This window comes from Octopus sinensis, linkage group LG22, assembly GCF_006345805.1.
Source record: "Octopus sinensis linkage group LG22, ASM634580v1, whole genome shotgun sequence".
Taxonomy (NCBI): Eukaryota; Metazoa; Mollusca; class Cephalopoda; order Octopoda; family Octopodidae; genus Octopus; species Octopus sinensis.
In genome coordinates this window covers 12,159,649-12,187,271 of record NC_043018.1, presented here as the reverse complement: position 1 = coordinate 12,187,271, position 27,623 = coordinate 12,159,649, and the positions used below count along the sequence as shown (strand labels likewise).

Genomic DNA, 27,623 nt, shown 5'->3' with positions numbered 1-27,623 from the left:
ATAGGCCACAAGGTTATGGTCTCACTTGAGCTTGCCAAGTCTTCTCAAGCACAGCATATTTCCAAAGGTCCCAGAATTAATAATATAAAGTACCAGTTGTGAAGTCAGGGTTAATTTAATCAATTAAGCTGTCCCTCCAAATTTGTAGCCTTGTGCCCATGTTAGAATATATCATTAAGGACTGTAAATTGGTAGAATCGTTAGCGTGTCAGACAAAATGTATTAAAGCATTCGTTAAGGCTCTTCACATTCTGAGTTCAAATCCCACTTACATTCTTCAAGGATTGATAAAATAAAATACCAATCAAGCACTGGGATCAAGTTAATCAACTATATCCACCCGACCAAATCTGATTAAATAATTAAAACATTAATTAATTTATTTTATAGTTGAAACATTTTCTACCATTTAAGATTTAAAACATTTGTATTTTTTTCTATATGGTGGTACTGGGTGTGAAGCATGGAGGCGCATTTCTCGGAGTCGTGCCCTCCAAGCCACTCAGTGTACAGTTTCTGAACATCTTCAACCTCTGTGGGTTCAATCAGGTCAATAGAGTTGTAAAGTTCTTCAACTTGTAAGAATGTGCTCTTTGCCATTTCTTGTGTGGCGGAGGCAGCTCGGATTTGCCCCCCACCATTGTTACAGCCAGAGGGACAGGCCATAATTTCTACAAAATGGTATGGGCACTTGCCTCGCTTAATCTTCTGGACAATATTTTGGATGTTTCGGAATCCATAAGCAATGGCAAACTTCAGTTCTTTCCCATCTTCTGAAGTTACTGTGATTTCTTTAGAGTCGTTGTTTCTGTGGAAAGAGAAAGGGAAGCATTTAAAATCAACTAGCAGTATCGCCCGGCGTTGCTCGGGTTTGTAAGGGAAATAACTATAAAGCATTTTTAGAGAGCTATAGCCAAAAAATAGCAAAAAAATGTGAAAAAAATAACGGTAAATTTTTTTGAGAGTTAAAAAGGTCGAGTTGCGTCCCCTAGACCATCTGTGGTTTGTGTTTCTGATTGTCGACCCCATGTCGAATTTATCGATCTTTTTCTGAACTGGGGGAACTTTTCAAAATTTTCGCTGCGTTAGTTTTGAATTATGACATTGGGCTATGTGTGTGTCAAGTTTCATCAGAATCGGTTGAAAGCCGTGGTCAGGGTGAGGGTACAACCTAACAGACACACAGACACGCACACAGACAAACTGCCGTTTATATATAGAGAGATAAACAAAGATGAGGAAAAATGATGAAATTATTTTTCCATACAGATGGTGACTCAATTATTTTTCTACAGTCCTATTTTCTTCAATCAATTAATTTACAACCTTGTACATATACTTAGCTATTGTGTCATCACTACTTTGGAAGGCATGGAGAAAGTTATATTTTGCTGATGAGGTCAAAATAAGTCTAAAACATGTCTAAGACTGTCCCCTATTTGCTGGAAAAAGTGAAAATAATATAAGACATTAATCAATATTTCTGACTACATAATATTTTCTAGTTAAACTTTTAATCCTGCACACATTCCCAGTTTTAGAATAGTTATGTTGTAAGAGGGTTAGCAACAAGGAGTGCTGCTGGCTGCAAGATACTGACTCAAAAAGGGAACCATGGCACGTAAAAGAGAAAACTGTCATAGGATACATAGGGCTAACCCTTGATTTAGTATAATATTTCCTTTATATAACATTTTCAGTTGTTCTTTTTTAAAAGTATATTAAAACAAACAATAGTCATTTCTAACAAGAGCACAATGTTATGAATTTGAGAGGAAGGTGAACTGTTGCTTATATCAACCTCAGTACTTGACTGGAATTTTATTGACTTTGGATGGATGAGAGGCAATGTTGACATCCACAGGATTTGAGTGTAACAGGATGAAAAGGTTTGTAACACTGGAGGGGTGCAGCTCTCATCCCTTACGTTAAATTATTAATCAAAGGAAAAGCCAAGACTTCCGAATATCTTCAACAGCATAAATATTTTTATTTCTGGATTCGTAATATATACATTCTTCTTCAGGGCGAATCGGTAGCCAAGGAGCTCGTCGCAGTAGTCGAGTGGAGTGAGCCAAATCCTGTCCGTCCAGGCATAGTGTAGCAACGCCATGAGGCAGCAGTTTGAGAGAGCTGCTACAACACGACCACCCTGTTCAGCTGTCAGCATTCGAGAGAGATCGATACACGGGAAATTTTGCTGCTGCTAGTTTTCTGTGCATGAGGGAACTTCTGGTAGACCCCCTGGAAGAATCCAAGCTCTGCACATGTGTGCTGAAGATTTCCAAAATGGCGTCACTACATGAGCTTAGAATATAAATAGAACATGTTTTGTTCAACACTCTAAAAGTTCTGCCAATTCCATTTGACCACCATAAATAATTCTTTCTAATTTTGGCGCAAGGCCAGCAATCTCGACGGGAGGAGGTAAGTCAATTACATTGATCCTAGTATGCGATCAGTACTTAATTGACCCTAAAATGATGAAAGGCAAAGCTGACCTCAATGGCATTTGAACTCGGGCCATAAAGGCAGACGAAATGCCAGCAAGCATTTCATCCAGTGTGCCAATGTCAGAGAAATATCAGAACCTAACCAGAGATAAAGAGAGTGTGGAAGACAAAGATGGCAGTTGTTGTTTGTGGTAAATGGTGCATGTGGAACAACACCCAAACTGCTGCACCAGCTGAAGGATATTGGAACCGAGACATGCTTTGTCAATCTGCAGAAAAGTGCCAACTTGTATTCTGCAAGAATCCTAAGAAAGATTCTTCAGATTTGAAGAGAATTATTTTTACCAAAATCCAAGATAACTTTTGCCTGCATGTAATAACTTTATGATAATAGAGGTTACTATTATTACCGTTTCTTATTTAGGAACAAGACCAGCAATTTTGAGAGAGAGAGGAGTCTGGTCAATGCCATTGATTGACACTTCATATTATTGACCCTGGAACAATGAAAGGCAAAGTTTGTGGAATTTGAACTCAGAAAGTCAAGAGCTGGGTCAAACACCAAAAAGAATTTTTGACAACTTGCTAATAACTGTGCCAATCCATCGCCCAATAATAATAGTTTGTTCTACTAAATGCACAAGGCCTGGAATTTTGGGAAGGCGGAGGGGGGGGGGGGGGCTAGTCAATGACAACAACCCTAGTGATGAAAGGCAAAGTCAACCTTGGTGACATTTGAACTCAGAACAAAGCCAGAAGACTGATTCTGCCACCCTAATAATAATAATAATAATAATAATAATAATAATAATAATAATAATAATAATAATAATTCTTTCTACTAAAGGTACAAAGTCTGAAATTGCAGGGAGGGTACTAGTCGATTACATTGACCTCAGTAGTTCACTGGTACTTAATTTATCGACCCAGAAAGGATGAAAGGTAAAGTTGACTTCTGTAGAAATGGGCGAAATACTGCTAAGCATTTCATCCAGCCTGCTAACGAGTCTACCTGCTAACGAGTCTACCAGCTTGCCACAGTAATTATAACAACAACAACAATCCTTTCTACTAAAAGGACAAGGCCTGAAATTTGGGGGACTAGTTGATTACATTGACCCCAGTGTTAATGATAATAATAATTTACTTTATATACATATACACAAAAAGACAGGATGGTCACAGCTGGAGTGGTGTTGTTAACCAAGACACTTTCTTCTTACCGTAATGTTTTTAATTCCAGTTCCTCGAGATCTTTGCCAAACAAGTCTTTGGAAGCCATTCTGAGTATATAGTTGAGAAAACCTCCAGACCCACCTCCTGCATGGGTAACTAACTCGTGCGGGGCATCACCAGGACATCTGCAACATGTGGAGTGGAAAGTTGAAGGGAATTAAGTGTTACTTAAGAAGCAAACAAATTAGTAGAGTCTAATAATGGATGAAAATGTGGTGATGATAATTTTGTTTATAAATTTTCAATTTTGGTAAAAGTCCAGTCCAACTGGAACGTATTTAATTGACCCTGAAAAGATGAATGGCTAAGTCAGCCTTGCCGGGAATTAAATTCAGAATGCAAAGACAGACAGAATATTACTAAGTATTTTGGCATTAGGAAAGGCATCCAGCCACAAAAACCATGCCAAATCAGGTTGGAACCCGGTGCAGCTCTCTGGCTTAGCAGTTTCAGTAAAACTGTCTAACCCATGCCATCATAGAAAGCAGAGGTAAAATGAAGATGAACATGGCCTTTTGTTTGTAAATACCTTTCATGATTTATTCAACTTGTGTATATTTGTGAGCCGGAGTAAAATCATTTAAAAGCTCCAGCTTGGTTCTATGAATTCATTGTAGAGTGTTTTTTCTTCAAATGACATCTTCTATTCCGATTTTCTGAACAGAGTCGATATTAGATGGTTTCACCAGATGAGACCACCAATCTCTATACGTCACACAGTTAGGGTTTGAATAGTGACAGATAGAAATTCACTGTGCAAGCTGTCTACTTTCCTTACTGAAGAGTTCAGTGTCCCAACAATATCTTATTATATGAAGTATCTAGTCTCTGAAATAGTTTGAGCTAGTGAAATTTCCAACCCACTTCTTTAACATCAAATGACAATGAAAAGATAAAATATATAGTTGTTACTTACATAGGATCAAGTTCCATTGATGGTATCTCTGCTAACAACACATTCTCCTTCAGGAACATTTTATCTACTTCATCTGGCCAAGAAAAAATAAACAATAGTTTCTGGTATAGACACAAAATCACAAACTTAGGGATTAAACTGATCCAAGTATTTGACTGATGAATAGCAAAGATGATCACAGTGAATTTGAACTCAGGATGTTAAGGGCCATGACTAAATCCCTAAAAGCATTTCATCCAAACCAACTTTGCCAATACAACACCCTATAACAATAACAACAGTCGTAATTAATCATTTCTTACATAGGCACAAGATGAGAAAATTTAGGGGATGGTACAGTCAATTATATTACCTCCAAATACCTGACTAGCTATTGATCTCAGCTGAAATACAGAAGGAAAAGTGCTGTAACTATATACTACAAGAAACTTAGTCCAATGCTTCAGTGTATATATATACTACTACCAAACAAACATGACTTTTATTGAAATCCTAATACTTTTGTTGAATATTTTCTTAAATACTTTCTTGCAAACTGTTTTTAACATTTTCCTATTATTATCATAGAATGTATATCTGTATTTTAATATTTTTGTGATAACCAGGACTTAACACAACAAAGCTTTATACAAAGCTTCACATTTTGCTTTTGACAATCTTTTTCTAAACATTTTGAAAATTCATGTATCGGGTGATACACGAAGGAGTCATACCCAATGACTGGTGTAGCAGCACCATAGTCAACTGCTACAAAGGTAAAGGTGATGCATTAGATACGAATAATTACAGAGGTACCAAGTTGTTCGATCAGGTAATGAAAGTCATGGACGGGGGTCATAGCCCAACAAATTAAGGTGAGGGTTAGTTTAGATGAGATGCAGTTTGGGTTTGTTCCAGGGAGAAGCACCACTGATGCTGTATTCCTGGTAACACTGGAGTCTGGCGCAGCCCCTCAGCTTACCAGCCCGGGTCAAACCATCTAACCCATGCCAGCATGGACAACAGATGTTAAATGAAGATGATGATGATATTAATGTGTACATAATATATTATAGAAACATCTAGATGACTCACCAGTGCTGATAACACAATCAACATCTCTGGTGCTGTAGAGGTCATTGTAGAAGTCTTGGCGTGAAGCTTCCAGCTTTTTATCATAGCATGGCATCACGGTGACATGGTAGACATCACTGGGCCTCTTGCCGTGTAGGTTGGCAAACAAGTCTTTCACATAGGATCCCATGATTTGCTGTGGAGATTTTGTTGTGCTGATATAAGGGAGAATAAATGATCCGTGGGTTTTTTCGGCATAGCAGATCCATCCTTGGAGAAATCATCAGAAAAGAAAAAACAGAGATACTTCAGGAGAGATTAATTACAATTAACATTACTCTTTTAATTGTTTCAGTCATTTGACTGTGGCCATGCTGGAGCACCGCCTTTAGTCGAGCAACTCGACCCCGGGACTTATTCTTTGGAAGCCTAGTACTTATTCTATCGGTCTCTTTTGCCGAACCACTAAGTTACAGGGATGTAAGCACACCACCATCGGTTGTCAAGCGATGTTGGAGGGACAAACACAGACACACAAACATATATATATATATATATATGTATATGTATATATATATATATATATATATATATATATATATATACATATACATACATATATACGACGGGCTTCTTTAAGTTTCCGTCCATCAAATCCACTCACAAGGCTTTGGTCGGCCTGAGGCTATAGTAGAAGACACTTTGCCCAAGGTTCCACACAGTGGGAATGAACCCAGAACCATGTGGTTGGCAAGCAAGCTACTTACCACACGGCCACTCCTGCGCCTTTAACTTTACACACAGCCTTAGAATAAACATTCAAGTTAATTGAAAAGTTAATCCTAATTCTGAGAAGAAATGGAAATGAAGAACAAGAGAGAAGAAAAAAACTTTTAAGAACATAATTTCAAAAAAGTGTAAGAGTAAAACAGACAGACTGAAATAGGTGTCATACAAATCAAAAGTACACACCCGGGTACACACCTGTGTGGTTGCTTAACTTGGTAGAAATGTGTTATTTTTCAAATGAAAAGTTTGACAGATTCTTTGAAGTTTTGGTTTCATTGCCTTTTTCTTGTAAATATAAGTTTTTGGCTTCGTCAAAGTTTACCTTTAAAAAGTACATGTGTGTTGTGTGTGTACATACAACTAACACACACAAACTACTCTTACCTGGACAAGCTGAGGTCAACATGGGGAATGGACTTTGTTTGATGTTGGCAGTCTTGTAGCGATGAAGGAATTCTTGAGCACTCTCAATTAAACTGAAATTTCTTGAAAATGTTGTGTCAAGGATGTAAGCAACACCTGGAATAAACAGGATAGGATATCACCATTTTAAATACAGAAATGTTGATGACAGTCAAAACCGAAGAAACTCATCAGGAAAAAAGCTTTGAGTTTATTGGTGATAACGATGGTGATGATTCTGTAATAAATAGAGGTGTTGGCGTTGGTGAAAACAACAAGGACAATGATGATGATGACAGCAGGTAAGGTCAACCTTCACAGATGGGTGTTAATTTTAATACCCAAGGGTACAAAAATGAGGGGTGACCTTCCAATGGTTGTCACAGCCACCCAAACCATGACTGTGGAATTTAATGTCAATTTATGAGACTACCCTCAACAGAGCCAGGTACATCCAAAGTCAGTCATTCCGGTGGTTTACTGTCTGTTCAATGTCAAATTTCTTTTCATCAGTGAACACCAGGTTGAGCATCATACCTTCAGCAATCTGACGCAGGAGAAGACAACTTCTCTCCAGTCTCATGGCCTTATAAACTTGTGTGAGCCGATGACGGCAGATCATCTTGTAGGGGTGGGTCCTGAGATCCTCCTTCAGCACTCGACACATCAATGTCTGGCTTATTTTTGCTGTGGCAGCCAGTTTTCTGACAGAAGGAAATCACAAAAAAATATGAAATAGTAAATAAGAATATACTTAAAAATATTAACCTTGAGTGTAACAAAATAATGACAGAATATAATATTGATGATTTGACCAAACCTTTTATCCCTTCGAGACCTAGAATATCCCTTAAGGATCATAAACCTAATTTCTGTACTGACCAAAAAGTAAGACTGATTTGCCCAGCAAAATCTGTACTTTACCAGATGTAATAACTCTTCCTGTACTTTTCCATGTTTATAATCTTAAGAATATTATTTCTCTTGCTCGCATTTTTTCATGTGAATATTAGTTCATCTATTAATTTAACCACATGAACAAAAGGAGATAACTCATTATTATTTACAATTATTTCTTGTAAATATGTAGCGTTTTTAAAAAAAAAAAACTACCTCATACCTTTAATTTTTCTTAGCAATAATATTTAAATTCCTCAGAGAAGTTAGTACGTTATCATTTTTTTTATATATCTAATACTTTTTTTTCTGAATAATAGAATCAATTTGTTAGTCCATTGAAATAATAATAATAATAACAACAACAACAATAACAACTTCTAAAATATATTCTAAACTACTATTTTAGTATACAATATGAAATAACTTTTCTCTCTTAACTATAAATTAAAAATATTATAACCAACTTTTATTATTTTATATCCCAAATGAAGGACGTGAAAGTAATACAGCTTTAGCAAAAAAGCTTTAAATTAACCGAACACCAGTCTGGAAAATTGTCAAGAAATTTCAAGAGACTGGTTCCACTGCTGATCGATTTGGATGTGACCAAAAAAGAAGTGTGCAAATCTCTCGGCTTTACAGCAAAATCCTCGTCATTCTGTCAGAAAACTGGCTGCCACAGCAAAATTAAGCGAGACATCGGTGTATCAAGTGCTGAAGGAGGATCTCTGGTTATTATTTGAGAGATATCTAGGAATTTGATGCCCATCCAGAAGCTTTACTCCTTTGGCTAAAAATAACCTTTGGTGATTTGTTCCCAAATCAGTTGGAATTGAACAAAACAACAACAAAATGCATAAAATTTATAACAATCTCGTCATTTGTGCATTAGGAACATTATTGCTCAATATAGCATTTATTTAGGATGAGAGGGTGTGATTGACTTTTGGCTGTTATTTTCAGCAGGTTGAGCACCATGTGTCAGTTCCTTGTTAAAAAAAAATTGTCTGCCTATGAATACTTTTTTCTTTTTCTCCCTCCTCCTTCTACCCTCTCCATATGTCTTAAACTTTCATTTTAAGGAGGATGGCAGAGGAGGGTTTTTCCCTTTTGGTTACACAGACAGAGAGATTGATATAAACTATCGAGAAACAGATTTTTTATTTCAAAAAATATTCAATGGTTTAGTGAGATGAGGGGTAAGCATCTACAGTCCATTCCAAGCCATGACTTGCATGAGGAAGTTATACTCAGATGAGAGATCTGGCTTCAATGCTGGTAACAAAATGACCTCTGCTAAAGACACTTGAGAATCAGACGGTGGTGTGGAGCAAAAGATTAAATCTACCACCTAAGAACAGGAGCAATTCCTGCAATGGGCTTCTACAGAGTTTCTGTTGACCAAGTTTCAAACACAAACCATTGGTTGACCTTAGGTCAAAGCAGACACTTACCCAAGTACTGCATAGAATGATTTGAATCTGGAATCATGTAATTTCAAAAGGAACTTCCTACTAACCACACAATTATGCCTCCACCTTGTGGTATTTAGTTTCATTCTTTTATGTTTTATGATGGGAATGCATATCTTGCTAAGGGTTTTTCTTTGCATTTCACCTTTCCTGAAAGTGATAAAATTAATAGCTCTCAATTACTGAGGAGATAAATTGAAATTGAACCAAATTCGATGACTGGCACCCATGCCAGTGGCGCACTAACAGCTCCATCTGAGCGGGATCACTACCAGAGCAGCTATCTAGCTTCCGTGCCAGTGGCACATAAAGAGTAGTATTTGAGCGTGATTGTTACCAGCATCGCCTTACTGGCACGTGAACAAAACATTCGAGTGAAGTCATTGCCAGTTCCGCTGGACTGACTCCTGTGCAGGTGGTACATAAAAAACACCATTTCAAGCATGGCTGTTGCCAGTACCACCAGACTGGCCCCCGTGCCGGTGGCACGTAAAAGCACCCACTACACTCTCAGAGTGGTTGGCGTTAGGAAGGGGATCCAGCTGTAGAAACTGCCAGATCAAAATTGGAGCCTGGTGCAGCCATCTGGTTCGCCAGTCCTCAGTCAAATCGTCCAACCCATGCTAGCATGGAAAGCGGACGTTAAACGATGATGATAAAGTGATCATTTTAATTAACTGTATCCTTATCTCTACAATATGTTTGGTTTTTATGCAAAATGTTTGAAATCAATGTTATGATACAACAACAGAATTCCTTACCTAAACCTTTGAAAAAGGCTGTTAATTTCTTAGCGGTGTCTTCCAAAGAAAGTTTATAGTTTGCTGCCAATGAAGCTCGAGATTGTGGTGATATTGAGACGATAACGAGTTTCTCGTTAGCAGATTGTTCTCCCTAAAAATTCAAAATAAACAATGGAAACATTTAATTACAACAACAACAAAAAAGAAACAAGAACAATTACAATAAATGGAAAAAAAGATGATTAGATTAAATATATCAATTATAACAAATATTTTAAAAAAGGATTTACTTAAAAACAATAACAATAAAAATAATTATAAGAAATAAAGAAAAATTTTTTGAGTTGTCTGACAAACAATTTCATCTGAACCCATCTGTTGAAAATGAAGCAATTATGTCACGGAAGAGTCATTTTAACCATCAAAAAATGCACAAAAACTGTTACAATTTTTTTCCCTTTTACTTCTTGAGTGCCAAAGTTTTCAGCAACCAAGTTGCATTTGCACGGTGAGCAGTATAAGTGAGAAAAATAAAAGATAATTAACTTTTAAAAAATTCTTTTAGAGTAGAAAGTTGCCAAAGGTGACATCCATTGCTGACTTGGGAAAACATCAGTGATGTTTAAAAAAAAAAAACAGTGGTGGGGGAGGCATAATTACCTACTGCAAATAAACCCAAACTCTAAAAAACCATTGGCATTCCCACAACCATTTATGTTGGTGAGTCTTGAAAAGTTACGATCACAATATCACAGAACCTGAGCAGACTCCATCAAAGATGTCTGGAAAAGATCACATACAGAGACAGAAAACTCATCAATGAAAGATTTCTAGAAAGAGCAGATTCTTAACTTTTAGCAAACATCATCAAGCAGTGCTGACTCACTTCACAAGACATTTTATTGCATATGTCGAACAAAAAACATATGGAAACATCAATCTGTCTACCACCAAACGGGAAGAGAAAAAAGGAGAACCACATAAACTTGGCAAAGAACATTTAGAGAAAATCTAGAGAAACTGAACCTTTTGTGAGAAACAGCTAATAGAAGGAAACGGAGAAGGTTCAGGGACTGATATGTAACACAAGAGGATCTCAGTCTAACTTTGTAGAAAGTTCTAGAATCTGAAGAAAGATCTGGAATGATACTGGTTAGACTAAAATGTTAGAATTTAGCTTTTTTTTCTTCTTTTTTTTTTTAATTGCTTAGTTTTGCAGTGTCTCTGAGAGTGTTGGAAGGAAGAATCTATGAAACATGCGTTATTCCCAGATTGGAGAGACAAATTGGCTAAGCAGGCTAGGGTTCAGGATTCCTTACCAAACCCCGAGAGTCATGAGTTCAAAGTTTACATTGCGCTAACTGCAGTTATTGTTTAGAAAGCCTGGTTTAGTAGTAGTAGTAGTAGACAAAGAGAATAAAAAGTGCCAGAGAATGGACCTTACGTATCCCAGTAGTTCTAGGTACATTAGGAACTATCCCTAAAGATTTGAACAACAGATGGACAGAGAAAATAGTCATAAAATCTAGTTTAGTGCAGCTCCAGAAAACAGTGTTATTAGGATACTTAGGAAGGTTGTGGGTTACTAAGGTTACTTGTAGCCCAGTGATAGGAGTTTCTCCTTTCCACCAGTTCAATCTGTTGTGTATTCTTTTGTTTAAGTCATTTGACTGCAGCCATGCTGGAGCACCACCTTTAGTTGAACAAATCAACCCTAAGACTTATTCTTCGTAAGCCTAGTACTTATTCTATCGTCTCTTTTGCTGAACCACTAAGTTACGGATGTAAACACACCAACACTGGTTGTCAGTTAATGGTGGGGGGACAAACACAGACAGGCTTCTTTCAGTTTCCATCTACCAAATCCACTTACCACACAGCCACTCCTGTGAAATAATAATAATAATAATAAATGCCCTGATGCAGTATCAGGCAGTGGCTCTCATGGCTTCTGATCTTAACTGATTGGAAGTGTTATCATGTACATTGTTTTGTCTTGGTATAAAAGATGGTCTACAGCAAATATTCTGCTCAATACCACAGATTTGCTTGTCAGTTGTTTGACCATAACCAGTTGAGCATGTCCCTTGGTGGCTTACGATATGTGCATCTCTGATCACGAGCAGAAGTAGTGGGGGAGCATCATAGCCAGGTGTTGAGAGGGATTCTTTGGGGTTTGACTAATTCACCTTTGGAAACATGGGTGTTTCATTCAACACCCTTAAACAACTCTTATTTCAGGGGCCTTTTGAGTGGGATGGGCTACTTGACCTGAAGAAAATTCTAACTAGGCCCCACCTACAAGGTCATGCGCTGTTTATCTTGTTATGAGATCACCATGTCGCGCACATATGGTTGTGATGCATGTGCCTGGTGTACCCTTATCAGCAGGTAGTCATGATGGGTATACTGGGCTTTGTATAGTTTACCCCAGTGTCATTTTGATGGCATGCACTGCTCTCTTATTCGATAATCAATCATCATCATCATCATCATCATTTAGCGTCCGTTTTCCATGCTAGCATGGGTTGGACGGTTCAACTGGGTCTGGGGAGCCCGAAGGCTGCACCAGGCCAGTCAGATCTGGCAGTGTTTTCTACAGCTGGATGCCCTTCTAACGCCAACCACTCCGAGAGTGTAGTGGGTGATTTTATGTGCCACCGACACAGGTGCCAGACGAGGCTGGCGAACGGCCACGCTCGGATGGTGTTTTTATGTGCCACAGACACAGGTGCCAGACGAGGCTGGCAGACGCCACGCTCGGATGGTGTTTTTATGTGCCACCGACACAGGTGCCAGACGAGGCTGGCAGACGGCCACGCTCGGATGGGGTTTTTATGTGCCACCGACACGGTGCCAGATGAGGCTGGCGGCGGCCACGATCGGATGGTGTGTTACGTCCCCAAAGCACGGAGGCCAGTCTATGCGGTACTGGCTACGGCCACGTTCGGATGATTTTCTTGTGTGCCACCGGCACTGGTACCACAAAGATACAAATTCCATTTATGTTCATCTTTTGATTTGTTTTGATTTGATTTGATTTTCACTTGCCTCACAGGTCTTCACAAGTGTCACAAGAAGGAAGGTATGCACAGGTGGACTGTCTACGTCGCCGGGTCTTCGGATGGTTTGCTTTATGTGCCACCGACACAGGTGCCAGATGTGGCTGGCGAACGGCCACGATCGGATGGTTTCTTGTGTGCCACCGGTACTGGAACCACAAAGATACAATTCCATTGATCATCTATTTTGATTGGTTTGATTTCACTTGCCTCAACAGGTCTTCACAAGTGTCACGCGGTCACACACTTGCCTCAACAGGTCTCCACAAGTGTCACACACTTGCCTCTGCCTCAACAGGTCTTCACAAGTGTCACACACTTGCCTCTGCCTCAACAGGTCTTCACAAGTGTCATAAGAGGGAAGGTATGCACAGGTGGACTGACTACGTCGCCGGGTCTTTGGATGGTGTTTTTTATGTGCCACCGACACAGGTGCCAGGTGAGGCTGGCGAACGGCCACGATCAGATGGTGTTTGTTGTGCCCATAGCACGGAGGCCAGTCGATGCGGGTACCAGCTACGGCCACGTTCGGATGGTTTCTTGTGTGCCACCGGTACTGGAACCACAAAGATACAAATTCCATTGATATTCATCTATTTTGATTGGTTGATTTTCACTGGTTTTCACTTGCCTCAACAGGTCTTCACAAGGGTCACACACTTGCCTCAACAGGTCTCCACAAGTGTCACACACTTGCCTCTGCCTCAACAGGTCTTCACAAGTGTCACACACTTGCCTCAACAGGTCTTCACAAGTGTCATAAGAGGGAAGGTATGCACAGGTGGACTGACTACGTCGCCGGGTCTTGATGGTGTCTTTATGTGCCACCGGCACAGGTGCCAGATGAGCTGGCGAACGGCACGATCGGATGGTGTGTGTTGTGCCCACAGCACGGAGGCCAGTCGATGCGCGGTACTGGTTACGGCCACGTTTGGGTGGTTTTCTTGTGTGCCACCGGCACTGGTACCGATAATAATAATAATAATAATAATTTCAAAATTTAGCCCAAGGCCAACAATTTCAGGTGAGGGATTTAGTTGCCTATCTTGATTCCAGTGTGCAACAAGCACTTATTTTATCAACTCCAAGTCAATATCAAATAAATTGAAAAAGTGGAGAAATATCAGGGTCTAGCCAAAGAGCTGGGGAGACTGGAAAACTAAGACAACAAGTATTCCTTTAGTAATTGGTAAACTTGACAGAACACCCCAAAAAGCTACCAAAAAGACTGAAAGAGATTGGAATTGAAATTTGTATTGTCCACTTGCAGATAAGTACTATCCTATATTCTGCAAGAATCTTAAGGAAAATTCTTGAGATTTGTGGAGATTTGTTACCAAACTGCAAGATATTAATTCCTGTTAATTAAATTAGTAAGTACTAGCTTAATAACAATGATAATAATCAACTTTCAGATCATTAGATGTATTGTTATGTTTTCTTTCTCTCTTCAACATTGGAAACTTGCTTACTCGTCCACATTGCCCCAGCAATGACATACAATTTTCTTTTCATCAACAATGGAGGCCGACTCTCTCTCTCTCTCTCTCTGTCACTGCTTGGACTAATACTTATTCATTTTCCCCCCTTATTATTAACATTAGGCATATCTGTTATTATATACTGTTGTGTCTGGGGAGAGTCATTTTCTTTTTGTGCCTTATTATGTAACACACTCACTGGTAAAATTTCCACTTATTTCTTATTTTTATTTTCCTAAAATTTTCGTTGCATCTTGCAACCTTTTCAATAGTCAAGACTATTGAAAAGGTTGCAAGACGGAAAATAAAAATAAACTTTAATTTTTTAAAAATACAAATTAAGTAAAAACTGAAAACAAAAAAAAACAACTGAATAAAGTGAATAAATAAGAATTTTTGTCTACCTTTTGAATGGCAGAATTCTGCTCCAAGACTTTGTATAATTCCTCAGAACTTTGCTGTGAGATGAGTACACTTTCTGCTGAGGTGATACATCCACTGCAGGCAAGGCAATCATTCAATGTGATTTTTGCTTTCTTCAATTTATTAGCTTCACCTGACTGAACAAATAATAATAATATAAATAATACATATTGACAGGTTGAGGAGATGAAAATAGGGGAACAGGAGCCAAAACATCAAAGAAAGATGTAAAATAGCAAGTTTAATGGATTTTGCATTGACAATGTGTAAAACACTTGTCTGATCAATATATTGTAAACTGCTAGAACACAAGTTCAACTAGAAAATACTCAAACGTGCCTTGCTGTATTTCATTAAATTTTGTGGCAAGGTATTCCACAGACACTCTTTCTGTTAATGTAATAATCAGGCAGTCTCAGTGTGTAACAAGGCTGGACCTTTGAATTCAAAGCTGCTGCAGTCCATATATCACCATAAGGATCATCATTTAATCTCTGTTATCCCTGCTGACATGGATTGGACAGTTTTGACCAGAGCTGATAATCTGAGCGGCTGCACCAGACTCCTGTTTGATCTGGCAGAGTTTCTACAGCTGGATGCCCTTCCTAATGCCAACCACTCCAAGAGTGTAGTGGGTGCTTTTACATGCCAGTTGTGTAACACCAGTATCTGCTGCAACTATGATTTCACTTGGCTTGATGGGTCTTGTTGCCAAAGGTCTCGGTCATTTGTCATAGCCTCTGTGAGGCCCAACACTCAAAAGGTGATTTTTACATACCACCAGCACAGGTGCTAGTTATGCGACACTGGCATCGGCCACATTGCCTCCGGGAGGCCCAAAACTCGAAAGGTGCTTTTTACGTGCCACAGCACAGGTGCTACTTATGTGCCACAGCACAGGTGCTACATACGTGACACTGCCACAGGTGCTAGTTACAAGCAATTTTTTCAAATGTTTGTTCTTGTTACTTATTGATAAACAACCTTGCCCAGACTTGTGCTTGGGAGGATAAATTTGAAGGTGCAATCCCATGGTCAGTCATGACCGAAGGGGGTCTCAGCAATAACATATATATATATACATATATATATACAGGGTACAGTGAATAAGCTGTCATCTAAATTATGCAAAAATTAAAATAACATCTCATTTTAACAGATGTATTTACCAAAATTACATAAAAAAATCTTGAAATACTAAAGAGTAAATCTATTCAATAAAATTGTTATTCGCTTCAACTATGGCCTCCAGATGACTTTGGAATCTCCTGCAACTCTTCAGGGTGGTCTCCTTGTTTAAGGTGGTGAATGCTGCCATAATCTTTGCCTTCAGTTCATCTTTGGTGCTACAATAATCAAGGCAGTTGCAGTCTGGGGAGTTAGGTGGCAAGATGTTAGGGGTGATGTGGTTACAGAAATTGCCTGACAGCCATGACTGGGTTCTCCTGCTTGTGTGGCATGGTGCAGAGTCCTTTTGCCAGACATAGGGTCTTTCAGCAGCCACCCTCTTGACCCAGGGCATATGTCCTCAGATTGACACCCAAACACTCTGAAATGTTCATAATGAAGTTTCCAGCATGAATGCTAAGCAGCACAGCATGTCGTTTCCAAATTTCTGGTCGAGTGAATTGCATCAGGGTGCTGTTTTTCTCACAGACGGTGCCCAACTGACCCTGTGGTATAATTGACAAAACCAGAACAGACAAAGTGCATGTGCAAAATTGAAAGTATAAAATGCCGACAATTTACCCATCTCACCCTGTATGTGTGCGTGTGTGTTTGTGTGTGTGTGCATGTGTGTACTTGTGTGTGTGCATTACTGTTTCCTTCCATCCAACTCCAAGCATGGAAAAGTGGATGTTAAACAAGGATGATGACGAAACAGACTGACAGACTTATAGATAAATACGTGCACACATAGATATGCAAACATTTAAACCATTGAAAAATGATTTTCACGCAGATACAACTTTGATTTACAGGTATAACCCATCTGACAAGATGGACTCTCAAACTTTTCAGAACCTTCTATACCGGCAAGGTTGCCATAACTCAGAAAACAGAGCAGTTTAAGGAGGGAAAGATGGTCAGAGAGAGATTATAATGTATTTATTTCGAATATATTCTTATGTATCATAATCAATTCTTCCTACTCTAGAATATGAGAAAGAAAGAATTTGCAAAAAAAGGTAGAATCTGAATCCACCGCCTGAATCGACTTACCGTGCTAACTTCGTAGTAGCTTCCATCATCTTCAATCTTGATCTTACCAACTTTGCCAGTCTTTTTCTCAATATTCAAAGGTTTTACACATTGCTGATGGAAGAAACAGAATCAAGAAGATTGAAACAGAAAAACGATGTGAATTTTATTGAGAAACAAAAAACAGTTTCTCCATTGTTTTTTTTATAAAATATTGACACATGTAGAATGTCTTGCTGACATACAAAGAACTTTCAATAGAGTAGGATAATGTAGGAATACTAGCGACAGTTTTTGAGTCTAATGTCTTGATTTTTATTACGGAGATGCCCTTGCATAGCAAGTGACCTGATCTGAGATCGTGTGCTGGAACGAAAACAATTGCAGCACGGAAGGTGTTTATAAGCCATTTAAGATTCACTTCAACATTTAGATTTAATTTGTCTAAAAATTTTCATTGCTTTGAGACTGACAGGTTCACTGACAAAATTCTGCATAGGTGCAGATTCCGTGATGCAGCACAGAATTTTGTCAGTGAACAGGTTGTGGTCTCAAAGCGACGAAAATATTTTGACAAATTAAATTTAAATGTTGAAGTGAATCTTAAATGGCTTATAAACACCTTCTACACTGCAATTATCTTGATTCTTGCTTCTCAGTTACACACACACACAGTTCACAAATTTAAATGCCTGCTGGGATGTTGAGACAGCTGGTTCTATATATTTGTTCACACTCTGTTGATGATACAATCAATTCATTAAAGTGCTTTTCTGTATAATTGCATAATTTGGTTAATTGCATTTTCAAATGACATAAATTTCGGCTAACAGCATAAGATTTTCACTAATCTTGATTGAAGAAATGACTGGTGATATGCAGCATAAAACCAAGCATCCATCTGATTTGATATGAATAATCATTTTAGAGGTTTCTGCTTTTATAACGAATTAAAACAACAGTAGTCATTATGTGGTGCTATATATCCTCTTTTTCATCAAAAGCTCCAAGTAATATATCTCTAAATTTCAGAGGATCCATAAGCTTCCAGATCCTTCTTTTCCATGCTGGTCGTCTTCTGGGCAGCCATTTAACACTGATCCTGATGTCACTGACTCCTAACCTATGTTGTGGGGTGCATTCATCACCTGGGAAAGTTTTGGCTTTTATAAGTAGCCATCTTTCCCGTTTCCTGGTGAGAACATAGTCAATCTGACTAGGGTGCCCACCAGACTGGTAGGTTTCCTGAAGTTAGTATTAAAGATCATAAGATCATTTTCACCACAGGACTCCAGCAGCCTGGTTCCCTCCTCATAGTGGGAACCAAATCAGTTGCCACCACGTACACCATGGAAGCTCACTTCAAGTCAAACATGACTGTTGAAGTCGCCAGTCACAAAGAGGATGTTGTAAAACTGGTCTTGCTATTCATCAGGTAGCCCTGGCTGAGGGGTGTAGGCTGAGATTATGGTTGCTAATCCATGTTGCAGCACCAGTCTAAGCGTAAGTATTCTATCACAGATTCTGACTATCTCGATTACCTTATAAACCCATTTCTTCACTAGGAGTATACCCATGCCCCCAACCCCATCAGTGTTCCCTACGCAGAAAATCTTGTACCTATGTTCTTTGCCTGTGAGGAACCTAGCAGAACTTCCTTTCAGCCTTACTTCTTAGATGCAGCACAATTCTACACGTCTATGTTGAAGCATCTCAACAATCTCACCAGATCTACATTTCAATGTGCCAACTCTGAGGGTGGGGAAGGTGTGGGCCAGGGAGACCCTGGGGTCAGGGACAGCAGCATTTTGCATCTGAAAAGAAAGCTCGTATTTGGCAGATCTTGCAAACATACAAATAGCCTTCAACCTGCATACACTACACCATCATTTTATTCGCTACATAAACACTACGTTCAGCAGGAGACAGACACTAGGTAGGGTTGGAGGAGGGAAAGTGTGCCATATAGTAAGCCATCAGAGGTGCTCAGGAGACAGACATCTGGTGGAGCTCAGAGCAAGAAGACTCCTGGTATAGGTGGTGGTGGTGGTGGTGGTGGGATGGACAGGTGCACCGCAAACAGCAAAGAACTCTGGCTGCCCTATTCCCTAGTAAAAGCCACAGACAAAGCTAGCTACTAATTAATATATATATATAAATATATACGAACTTCATCCAGTTTCCGTCAGCCAAATCCACTCACAAGGCTTTGGTCGGCCCAAGGTGTATATATATCATATATATGTATGTAGAAGACTTATATATATCATATATGTGAAGATGCATAGCTTAATGGTTAGGGTATTCGGCTCACAATCATAAGGTCATGCGTTCAATTCCTGGCGACACACTGTGTCCTTGAGCAAGATACTTTATTTCACACTGCTCCAGTCAACTCAGCTGGCAAAAATGAGCAGTCCCTGTTTTTCAAAGGGCTGTCCCTGTTACACTGAATCTCCCTGAGAACTACATCAAGGTTACACGTGTCTGTGGAGCGCTCAGCCGCTTGCATGTTAATTTCATGAGCAGGCTGTTGATCGGATCAACTGGAATCCTTATTGTCATAACTGATGGGTTGCCAGTTTTAAAATATCTTTTATTCTATTAACAGCTTCAGCCCAGGTGCTGCCGTATGGCCGTTTGCAGTGACACCTGTCTGTTTTAGACTCACTTCCCAGTCCTGTCACCAGAATCAATCCAGGTGAAGTAGTAAGTGGGTCAGAGCTGCACTTGTTTATGTTTTTCACTGTAATGTGAGTTCATCTGGTATATATCGGATAAAAACTTAACTGTTCTTTGACTGCATCTGCATCTCACAGGTTTCTGAGGCCTTTTGGTATGATACTGAAAAATTGTGGACCTTGTTACAGTATTAGGTTCTTCCTCTGACAGAAGAGAGAAAGATCTTTTGGTACGATGCAGTGAGGTCCAGTTGAGTGAGTAGTATGGCTTTCAGTTCTAAAGTTGGGACCAGACCTTCAGGAATCTTCTACATATGTATTACTACATATCTTTCATGTTTTCTCTCTGTGGGATGACGTCAGCAGCTGGGGAGCTGACCTGAAGAGCAAGGGGCAGGAGTGACACGCGCGCAGGTAGGGTAGGATTGGACCTTTTCGATCAGGGTAGCCAACAGAGCTGGACGTGTGAGCGCTTTGTCAAGGTAGGGTAAAAGCAGCTGCTATTTCTAGTGTTCAGGTCGGGCCACGTGGAAGGGCACGTTACCGCTGGAGAAGTCTACGTCAACGAAGAGAAGGTAGGTGTCTATCTCATATTTAAATACCGCTCTGTGCGGCACTGATTCTTCAGCTTGTCCGGATCGGGAAGACATGTACCAAAAAACTGCTTCCAGCAGCGAAACCCTCTTTCCGCTATGGCCTCGACTGTCCGATGGTGCCTCTCTACAATTCCGTTACCGCTCGGCCTATACACTGCTCTGAACAAGTGATGCACTTTCCGCCAGTCGAGCATATCCCTCAATGCTGCCCCGTTGTCCATTAGCAGTTCTTCCATGGGACCCCTCTCTAAAGATATCCCGTTCAAAATCTGTTCTCAACTCCCTCCAAATGCCCAGCCGGCCTGTCCCACTGTCGACCATGGAGAGATACATTCCTTGACAGTAGTGCGTCACATCCACAGCTAGCTTCTTCCAGTTGTGCTCCACCAAAAGGTTTCCTTGCGCATGCCCACACGGAGCAGGGTCAATGGACTGACACCTGCCGCAGCTCCCGCCCACTTTCCAGATGCTTCTCCTAGTAACGGCAGCATCAATTTTCTTCACGAGATACAGGGTCCTGTCCACACCCAGGTGATGCATAGCGTGCAGTCTCTTCAGTTCGGAGTCATCCAACCGACACGCTGCAGCTATCCCTTTCTGTGCCTCCTCTGGTTCCTCCAACCACGCCCTTTTTACCCTGGTCAGTGCGTCTGCTCCTTTTCTCTCCAAAGGCACGAAAACCACGTTCAGCTTCAGTCCAAACTCGGCAATCAATTCACCTAGAACTCCTAGATGGCACTTCACCAACATCTCCGCGGCACCTTTCGTCCGAACTCTCCTCTCACCGGTGAGATCTGATCCTAACCAGCCAAGCACAGTGGCTGAATCCGTCTGGATTTCGATTGTGCACAGCCCCCATTTCAGGGCCAAGTTCACCCCCTTCAGCACTGTGTCTAATTTGGCGACATTGATGTGGTCAAAGTCATCTGCTTTCCGAAGCGAGGCCGCATCCTCCACCTCAGCACCTTCGATCTCTAACACAACCCCTATCGCTATACTGCTAGCATCACACCAGACGGTCCTGCATTCTGTCTTGGGCACGTACCAGTTCCCCCTGACCGGGTCTTTCACTCTCGTCCTCTCTAGGATTTTCTGCATCATCGCCACCATCCCTTCTCCCATCTTGTAGCCCCAACTCTCCCCCTCCGCTCATCTCTTGGTGTAACTGCACGCTGTATGCAGCCATCCAGCGATCGAGTAGTGACCGACCAACTTCCCACACACCGAGAACAGCTCTCTCCTGCTGACGCTGGAACTCAGCTCTGGGATTTCATTCCCTCTCCGGAACACCAATTCACCCAATCTATCTCTTCGCAGCTCCCCCTTCCATCGACTCCGGTGGCTTCGCAATCAGTCTGAACTACCTCGTTGGCTGGCACTACAGTTTCGTCCACCAAAATGTCGTCTATGTAGGAATTGGTGGCCTTTCTAATCTTGTCCTCTTTCCCTAGAAAAGTTTCATCAGAGCCTCGAACATAAAGTGCATACACTCCATGTTCAACGTTGGAAATACTCTAACAAGCCTGCTGCTGTCTCTTGAACCCACAACAACCATAATTACAATAAAGACATCTCCACATGGTCATTCTACTTGCTAAAATGAGCTGCTAAATCTCCCTCAAATCACTTCCCAGTGTCTTACATAGGAGACGTGTTGGACAGTGTAGTACCTGACATAAAGTGATGAGATGGTCAAAGCTGGAACACCTTTGAGCAGGGATCTGTTTGATCAGGGCTCACCTGATTAAATCACGTTAACTAGCAATATCATCATGAAGTGCGTTCCAAGATACTCTGGTAACAAATTATATCGTGGTTGGAGAAAGCGAAAGTTGAAGGCTTTCGAATTAAAAATAATATTTTTTTATTTATTAATCGTCTAAGAAGTCTGTGGACAGTAAAATGACGAAATACAAATGAAAACAATCAAGAAAAAGTGGGAGGTTTACACTGAGTAAAAGAGTGAGGTCGGCAATAGAACTGAAGGACCAATAATGAATAGCAATGCAGAACACCTGAATAACAAGAAAGAGGTCTCCATAGGTGGGGAGCAAGTGAACTATGTAGGACGATTCGGAGCTGCTTATACACGCGCACCAAAGGCTACCTGTTACGAATCACAATTAGTCATCACATAACTGATTGAATACTTGGCTGGAAGAAGAGAAGCTCCAATGAAAAGGTGAAGAGAGAGAGAGAGAAATAGACTGTTTCTCCGTTAGTACATAACAGAAAGTAGATAGCCGGACGAGGGGTAGAAGGCTTTGGCAGAAGCGGCTACGACAGAACCATTGAGGATCGTGCGAGTAGACAGAGTAGGAGCGTGAGAAAACATATGGAAAAGGTTTCCAGTGAGAGAGAAGAAATATGAAGAAGAAAAGGTTTTCAAGCTGAAGAGGAAACAGAGATTCGAGCTAGAGAGAAAGGGGAGGAGGAGGAAGCGGAGATGAATCGAGCAAGTGAAGGATACTAAAGGCGGACTGGAAGAAGAAGACAAGGTGGAGAGAAAGACGGGAGACGACCACGACGAGAGACGACCACGACGGGAGACGACCACGACGGGAGACGACCGAGTGAAAGGGAATTGTGAAGACGAAAGGAAAACGGCATTTTGCTTTCTCCGTAAGAAGAAGACGACGAAATGATTGTCTTGGAAAGTCCAAGCTTAAGTAATGCGTGACTGGCAACGAATATCTTGGCATTGTGTTTCCACCATAACTATTATTACATTGAAACCAGCGCAGAGCACTAACTACTATCACCGCCGCCACCACCACCACCACCACCATCATCCTCCTCATACAATTAGCACATTATGGGGACTCACTCCATTCCATTGCTTACTTTGGTGTTTCCTGCTTTCTTCATTTCCTTGGAGTAAATCAACAAGTACCACCGAGAAAGCAGCATTTCTCATACCACACAAGAGATGGAAATATATACATATAAAATAAATAAAAGAGTTTCAAAAAGCCAATTTATATAAATACATCCCCATACACACACGCATATTTATATATATATATATACATATATATATACACACACACGACACACACGCATATATAGCAGACCCATATTTGATCGATTTGGAATCGGTGTTTATGTAGCAGCAACGGCAGCAACACTCGTGAAAGCAGTAGCAGGAACTGCAGCAGCAGGAATTATCTACGTCGTCAAGTCTTGTGGTGAAACTTTTATCTCTATTCCTTTCCACTCCCCACCCAAAATACTCAAACAACAAAACCAACTCCCTTGACGAACGAATGGGGCTCTGTATTTCAGGGGTTTCATCAGTGATTGGTGTTCAAACGGAGGGAATTAACTGTCTCGGACACGTAAGTGGTTATCATTTCAATATACATGCAAACGCATATACATACATATTTATATACACACACACGTACCGTTTCGAAGTTGTTTAACGAGCTATTTGATATGAGATCGAGTGTTCAACCCGTGACAATTGTTTGTGGCCGATCGTTCATCGTAACCTCGAAACACCCCGAGAGAGAGAGAAAGAGAAAGTTGCAGATGTGTGATGTAACACTTTGATGCTTAATTAGTAAATATATCAATAGTTTTACAAAATAAAACGGTGTGTGTGGGGCTTGAAAGACCCATCATAATTCTGCTCCGATGTAATTTATTACTAGTACTGCATAAACCCTTCTATTGGAGTATTTTGTGTGCGCGTGGATATGACAAGGTTCCTTTGTGTGCGTGTGTGTGCGGTGTTCAGACAGGCCTTTTGCACTTCCACATCTTAATTAGAAATGTCTTTGGATGTTCTTATGAAAGTAAGAGACTGGATGGTGTGCGTCTCCCAAACAGTGAAGTGTTTCCAAAGTGAAATCCGCATTGCATTAAAAACACGAACAACTCGGCGATTTCAAAATCCAGAAAAACGTGTGGCAATCGTTGTTAAGCATAAAAAAATGCACGGAGAGCAAACAAGTTCTGTTTCTCGGTTGTAAATAAGCCATTTTCATTTTCCCTCTTGATATAAATACCAACGTTTCTTAATTTCTCTCCCCCCCCCCTCTCGCTTTCTCTCTGTACTGAAGGTGTATAGTCTGAAAGAGGAGAAGGAAAACACACTCAGCCTCCCCACGAAAATAAACTGCGTCGTTCTATGTTGATAAACACTTACAAAGCTAAACGTTTGTGGAAGCCGCCACAAAACCGACAAACCTTGAAATATGAAAGTAGAAAGAGCATGGATGGGTATTAAATAACTAAGGAGAGGAAAATATATATTTCGACCAGGGCCGCCTTAATTCTCCCTTTAAGCATCCTCTTACCTGTTTCGTTATATATATATATATATTATATCTCTACTTCTTACGACTGATTACCCGTTTTAGCAAATTATAGACTCATGCAGGAATAGAGGATCGCTTTTATCAATGAATAATCGGTTTTCGGAGGGGGGTGGGATGAGCAATCTATCCATGAATGGTAAATATTTCGCACTATTGGTACACTTGTGTAAGTATGCCGGCACTATTGTTATTTGCTTCATTCATTCATTCAGTTCCACCTCCGCCTGCTTCTATTCATTGAGGTTAGAATACTTAGAACCAGTTTTACGAAAGGTGAATAAAATGACCACAGACCTCGACAGGACATGCAGGTACGAGGTCATACAATCTGCTAGAAACACCAGTTAAATTTCCTCAAATAACACCCTACTGTCAAAAAATCGAAACATTTCATAATATAGTTACAATTTGTTGAGATGGTCACATATTGACAGATGGAACCTTTTAACTGATCATAGGTCAGTTCGGTCAGGGCTGATCTGGGGCCAGAGTCACGCTTTACATCCCCAACCGACAAAGGAACTTGGCGGAGAAGGGACTTTCAGAATAGTAAGGCCACGTTAAAACATTTTTTTGGCTAATTACTACTTTAACACTCGGCCACCAAAACAAAAAAATAGGTGTTAAAAGATGTGTATTAAATGAATATGAAAACAAAAATTTGCGTCCATGAACCGGGGTGAGGTCGGGAGAGGACTTTCGGAAAATTCACAAGATCCGATTTTTTCCCCATCATAACTTTTAGGGAAATGGATATCTTTCAATGAAATTTTATATAAATACCTTTCAAACGGCATTGATTATGATTATAAAGAAAATTGTGGGGAAAATGTTTTTTTCCGATGAGGTAGGAGGAGGACTTTCGAAGAGAAAGAAATTCATAAATTATTTTTTTGCTTCAGTGTAATGGAAAAAGGTTGGAAAAAAATGTTTAGATTCGTTTATTTGTCGTTTGAGTAATAGATAAAGGTTTTTAAAAAGATCTTTTGTATCATGATGAGAGAAACAAATTCATACAGTGTTGAGTCTCACTATGGAATAAAAGCAAGGCCGAGTTTTCCCCTTGGAAAAAAATTTTCCCCACAAATTTCTTTATAGTCGTAATCTATGCCGTTTGGAAGATAATCCTATAAAATTTCATTAATAGATATCCGTTTTCCTAAAAGCTATAAGGGAAAAAATCGGATCGTGTGAATCTTCTAAAAGTCCTCCTCGAAAAAAAAAACTTTACCCCACAAATATCTTTATAATCGTAATCTACGCCGCTTGAAAGGTTTTCTATAAAATTCCATCAAAAGATATCCATTTTCCTAAAAGTTATGAGGGAAAATATCGGGTCTTCGGAATTTTCTGAAAGTCCTCTCCCCACCCCAGTTCGTTGGCGCAAATTTTGGTTTTCAGATTCGTTTAATATACATTTTTTTTACACCTATTACACTCGTTTTTTTCGGTGGCCTTAGTAATTAACTAAGAATATTCTTTAATTGAAACAAAGTTTCCGGGTTCATTCCCACTGCGTGGCACCTTGGGTAGGTGTCTTCTACTGTATCCTAGGGCCGACCAAAGCCTTGAGTGGATTTGGTAGACGGAAACTGAAGGAAGCCCGTCGTGTATATATATGTGTGTGTCACCCACCCACATTGCTTGACAACCGATGCTGGTATGTTTACGTCCCCGTAACCTAGCTGTTCGGCAAAAGAGACCGATAGAATAAGTACTAGGCTTACAAAGAATAAGTCCTGGGGTCGATTTGCTAGACTAAATGCGGTGTTCCAGCATGGCCGCAGTCAAATGACTGAAGCAAGTAAAAGAGTAAAAGTATAACAGAAGCAAAAATATCTTGCGCCAGGAGCGAGCACCATTGTTAGTGAACCTCCCAGAAATAAAAGCCAAATCTCAATTCCAATTAAAACCGTTTAAAATTAACAGAGAACAAATGTAACATGGCCCGAGATGAACTAATACGGCAAAGTCATGGATGGAACGCCTTCTAGGCCCGAGTTGAAGTTAAACAGCAGCCACGGTTTACATTTATCTTTTCTTACTCCTATATTTATATATTTCTCTTAATATATTCTAATTCAAAGACATGAAAAAAAATTTTCAAACCCGAAAACTTAGTCACATGCAAAGCTTCTTCCCTTTAAAGATCATTAAAATAGGTGTCACCCGAGAAAAGTCCCTTTTGAAATTATTGCCCTACTACTAAAACTAACAGCACAATTCTCAGCGTCGAACATGGTTAAAGTTGTGAGGCAACTTATTCCCTTTATATTCGTTGCTATAAAATTTTTTTGTTATTTATAAAGATAATTAATCTACCTGTGAAGGTGTGATAAAGTCGTCTAGGTTGGTGAGGAGAACAGCTCCGCTAAAGTGATTTCCTACGCCAGCCGCCATGTCGCGTATAAATAATAGCCAATGAGAAATAGGCGAGCTATTCAGTGCGGAGGAGCAGTGTGGGACGGCGATAACGACGCTTATTGTTGTTATTGATAAGTGTTTCTCTCTCTCTCTCTTCCTCCCTCGCTCTTTCTCTCTCCCTCTGTCTTCCTCCCTCCCTCATTCTTCTCTCTCTCTCTCTCTCTCTTCCTCCCTCGCTCTTTCTCTCTCCCTCTGTCTTCCTCCCTCCCTCATTCTTTCTCTCTCTCTCTCTCTCTTCCTCCCTCTTTCTTCCTCTCTCTATCTCTTCCTCCCTCTCTCTCTTCCTCCCTCTTTCTTCCTCTCTCCCTCCCTCTTTCTTCCTCTCTCTCTCTTCCTCCCTCTTTCTTCCTCTCTCCCTTCCTCCCTCTTTCTTCCTCTCTCTCTCTTCCTACCTCGTTCTTCCTCTCTCCCCTCTCTCTCTTCCTCCCTCCCTCTCTCTCTCTCTCTCTCTCCTATTTTTCCTTT

The 27,623-nt window shown here is 40.2% G+C and overlaps 2 protein-coding genes across 4 annotated transcripts in view; one reads left to right on the top strand and one right to left on the bottom strand.

The window, feature by feature from the left end:
- LOC115223105 (cytosolic Fe-S cluster assembly factor narfl) lies at positions 1 to 27,216 on the bottom strand. Of its 2 annotated transcripts, none has more exons than XM_036512118.1 (9): positions 27,057 to 27,216; positions 17,154 to 17,246; positions 14,912 to 15,067; positions 9,983 to 10,115; positions 6,832 to 6,966; positions 5,680 to 5,928; positions 4,606 to 4,678; positions 3,677 to 3,814; positions 1 to 808 (listed from the first exon to the last, which is right to left on the bottom strand). In XM_036512118.1, the coding sequence occupies exons 1-9, from the start codon at positions 27,132 to 27,134 to the stop codon at positions 403 to 405; spliced, it is 1,461 nt and encodes a 486-aa protein (XP_036368011.1). In that variant the 5' UTR covers positions 27,135 to 27,216; the 3' UTR covers positions 1 to 402. The 2 variants fall into 2 exon arrangements, with proteins under 2 accessions (XP_036368011.1, XP_036368012.1); XM_036512119.1 differs by lacking the exon at positions 27,057 to 27,216 and adding an exon at positions 23,254 to 23,386.
- LOC115223161 (target of rapamycin complex subunit lst8) overlaps positions 23,451 to 27,623 on the top strand; it is a 42,875-nt gene continuing 38,702 nt past the window's right edge. For both annotated transcript variants that reach the window (XM_029793589.2, XM_029793588.2), the window contains exon 1: positions 23,451 to 23,747. In XM_029793589.2, the coding sequence (XP_029649449.1) occupies positions 23,676 to 23,747 (72 nt within the window). In that variant the 5' untranslated portion in view covers positions 23,451 to 23,675. The remainder of the gene's footprint in view (positions 23,748 to 27,623) is intronic.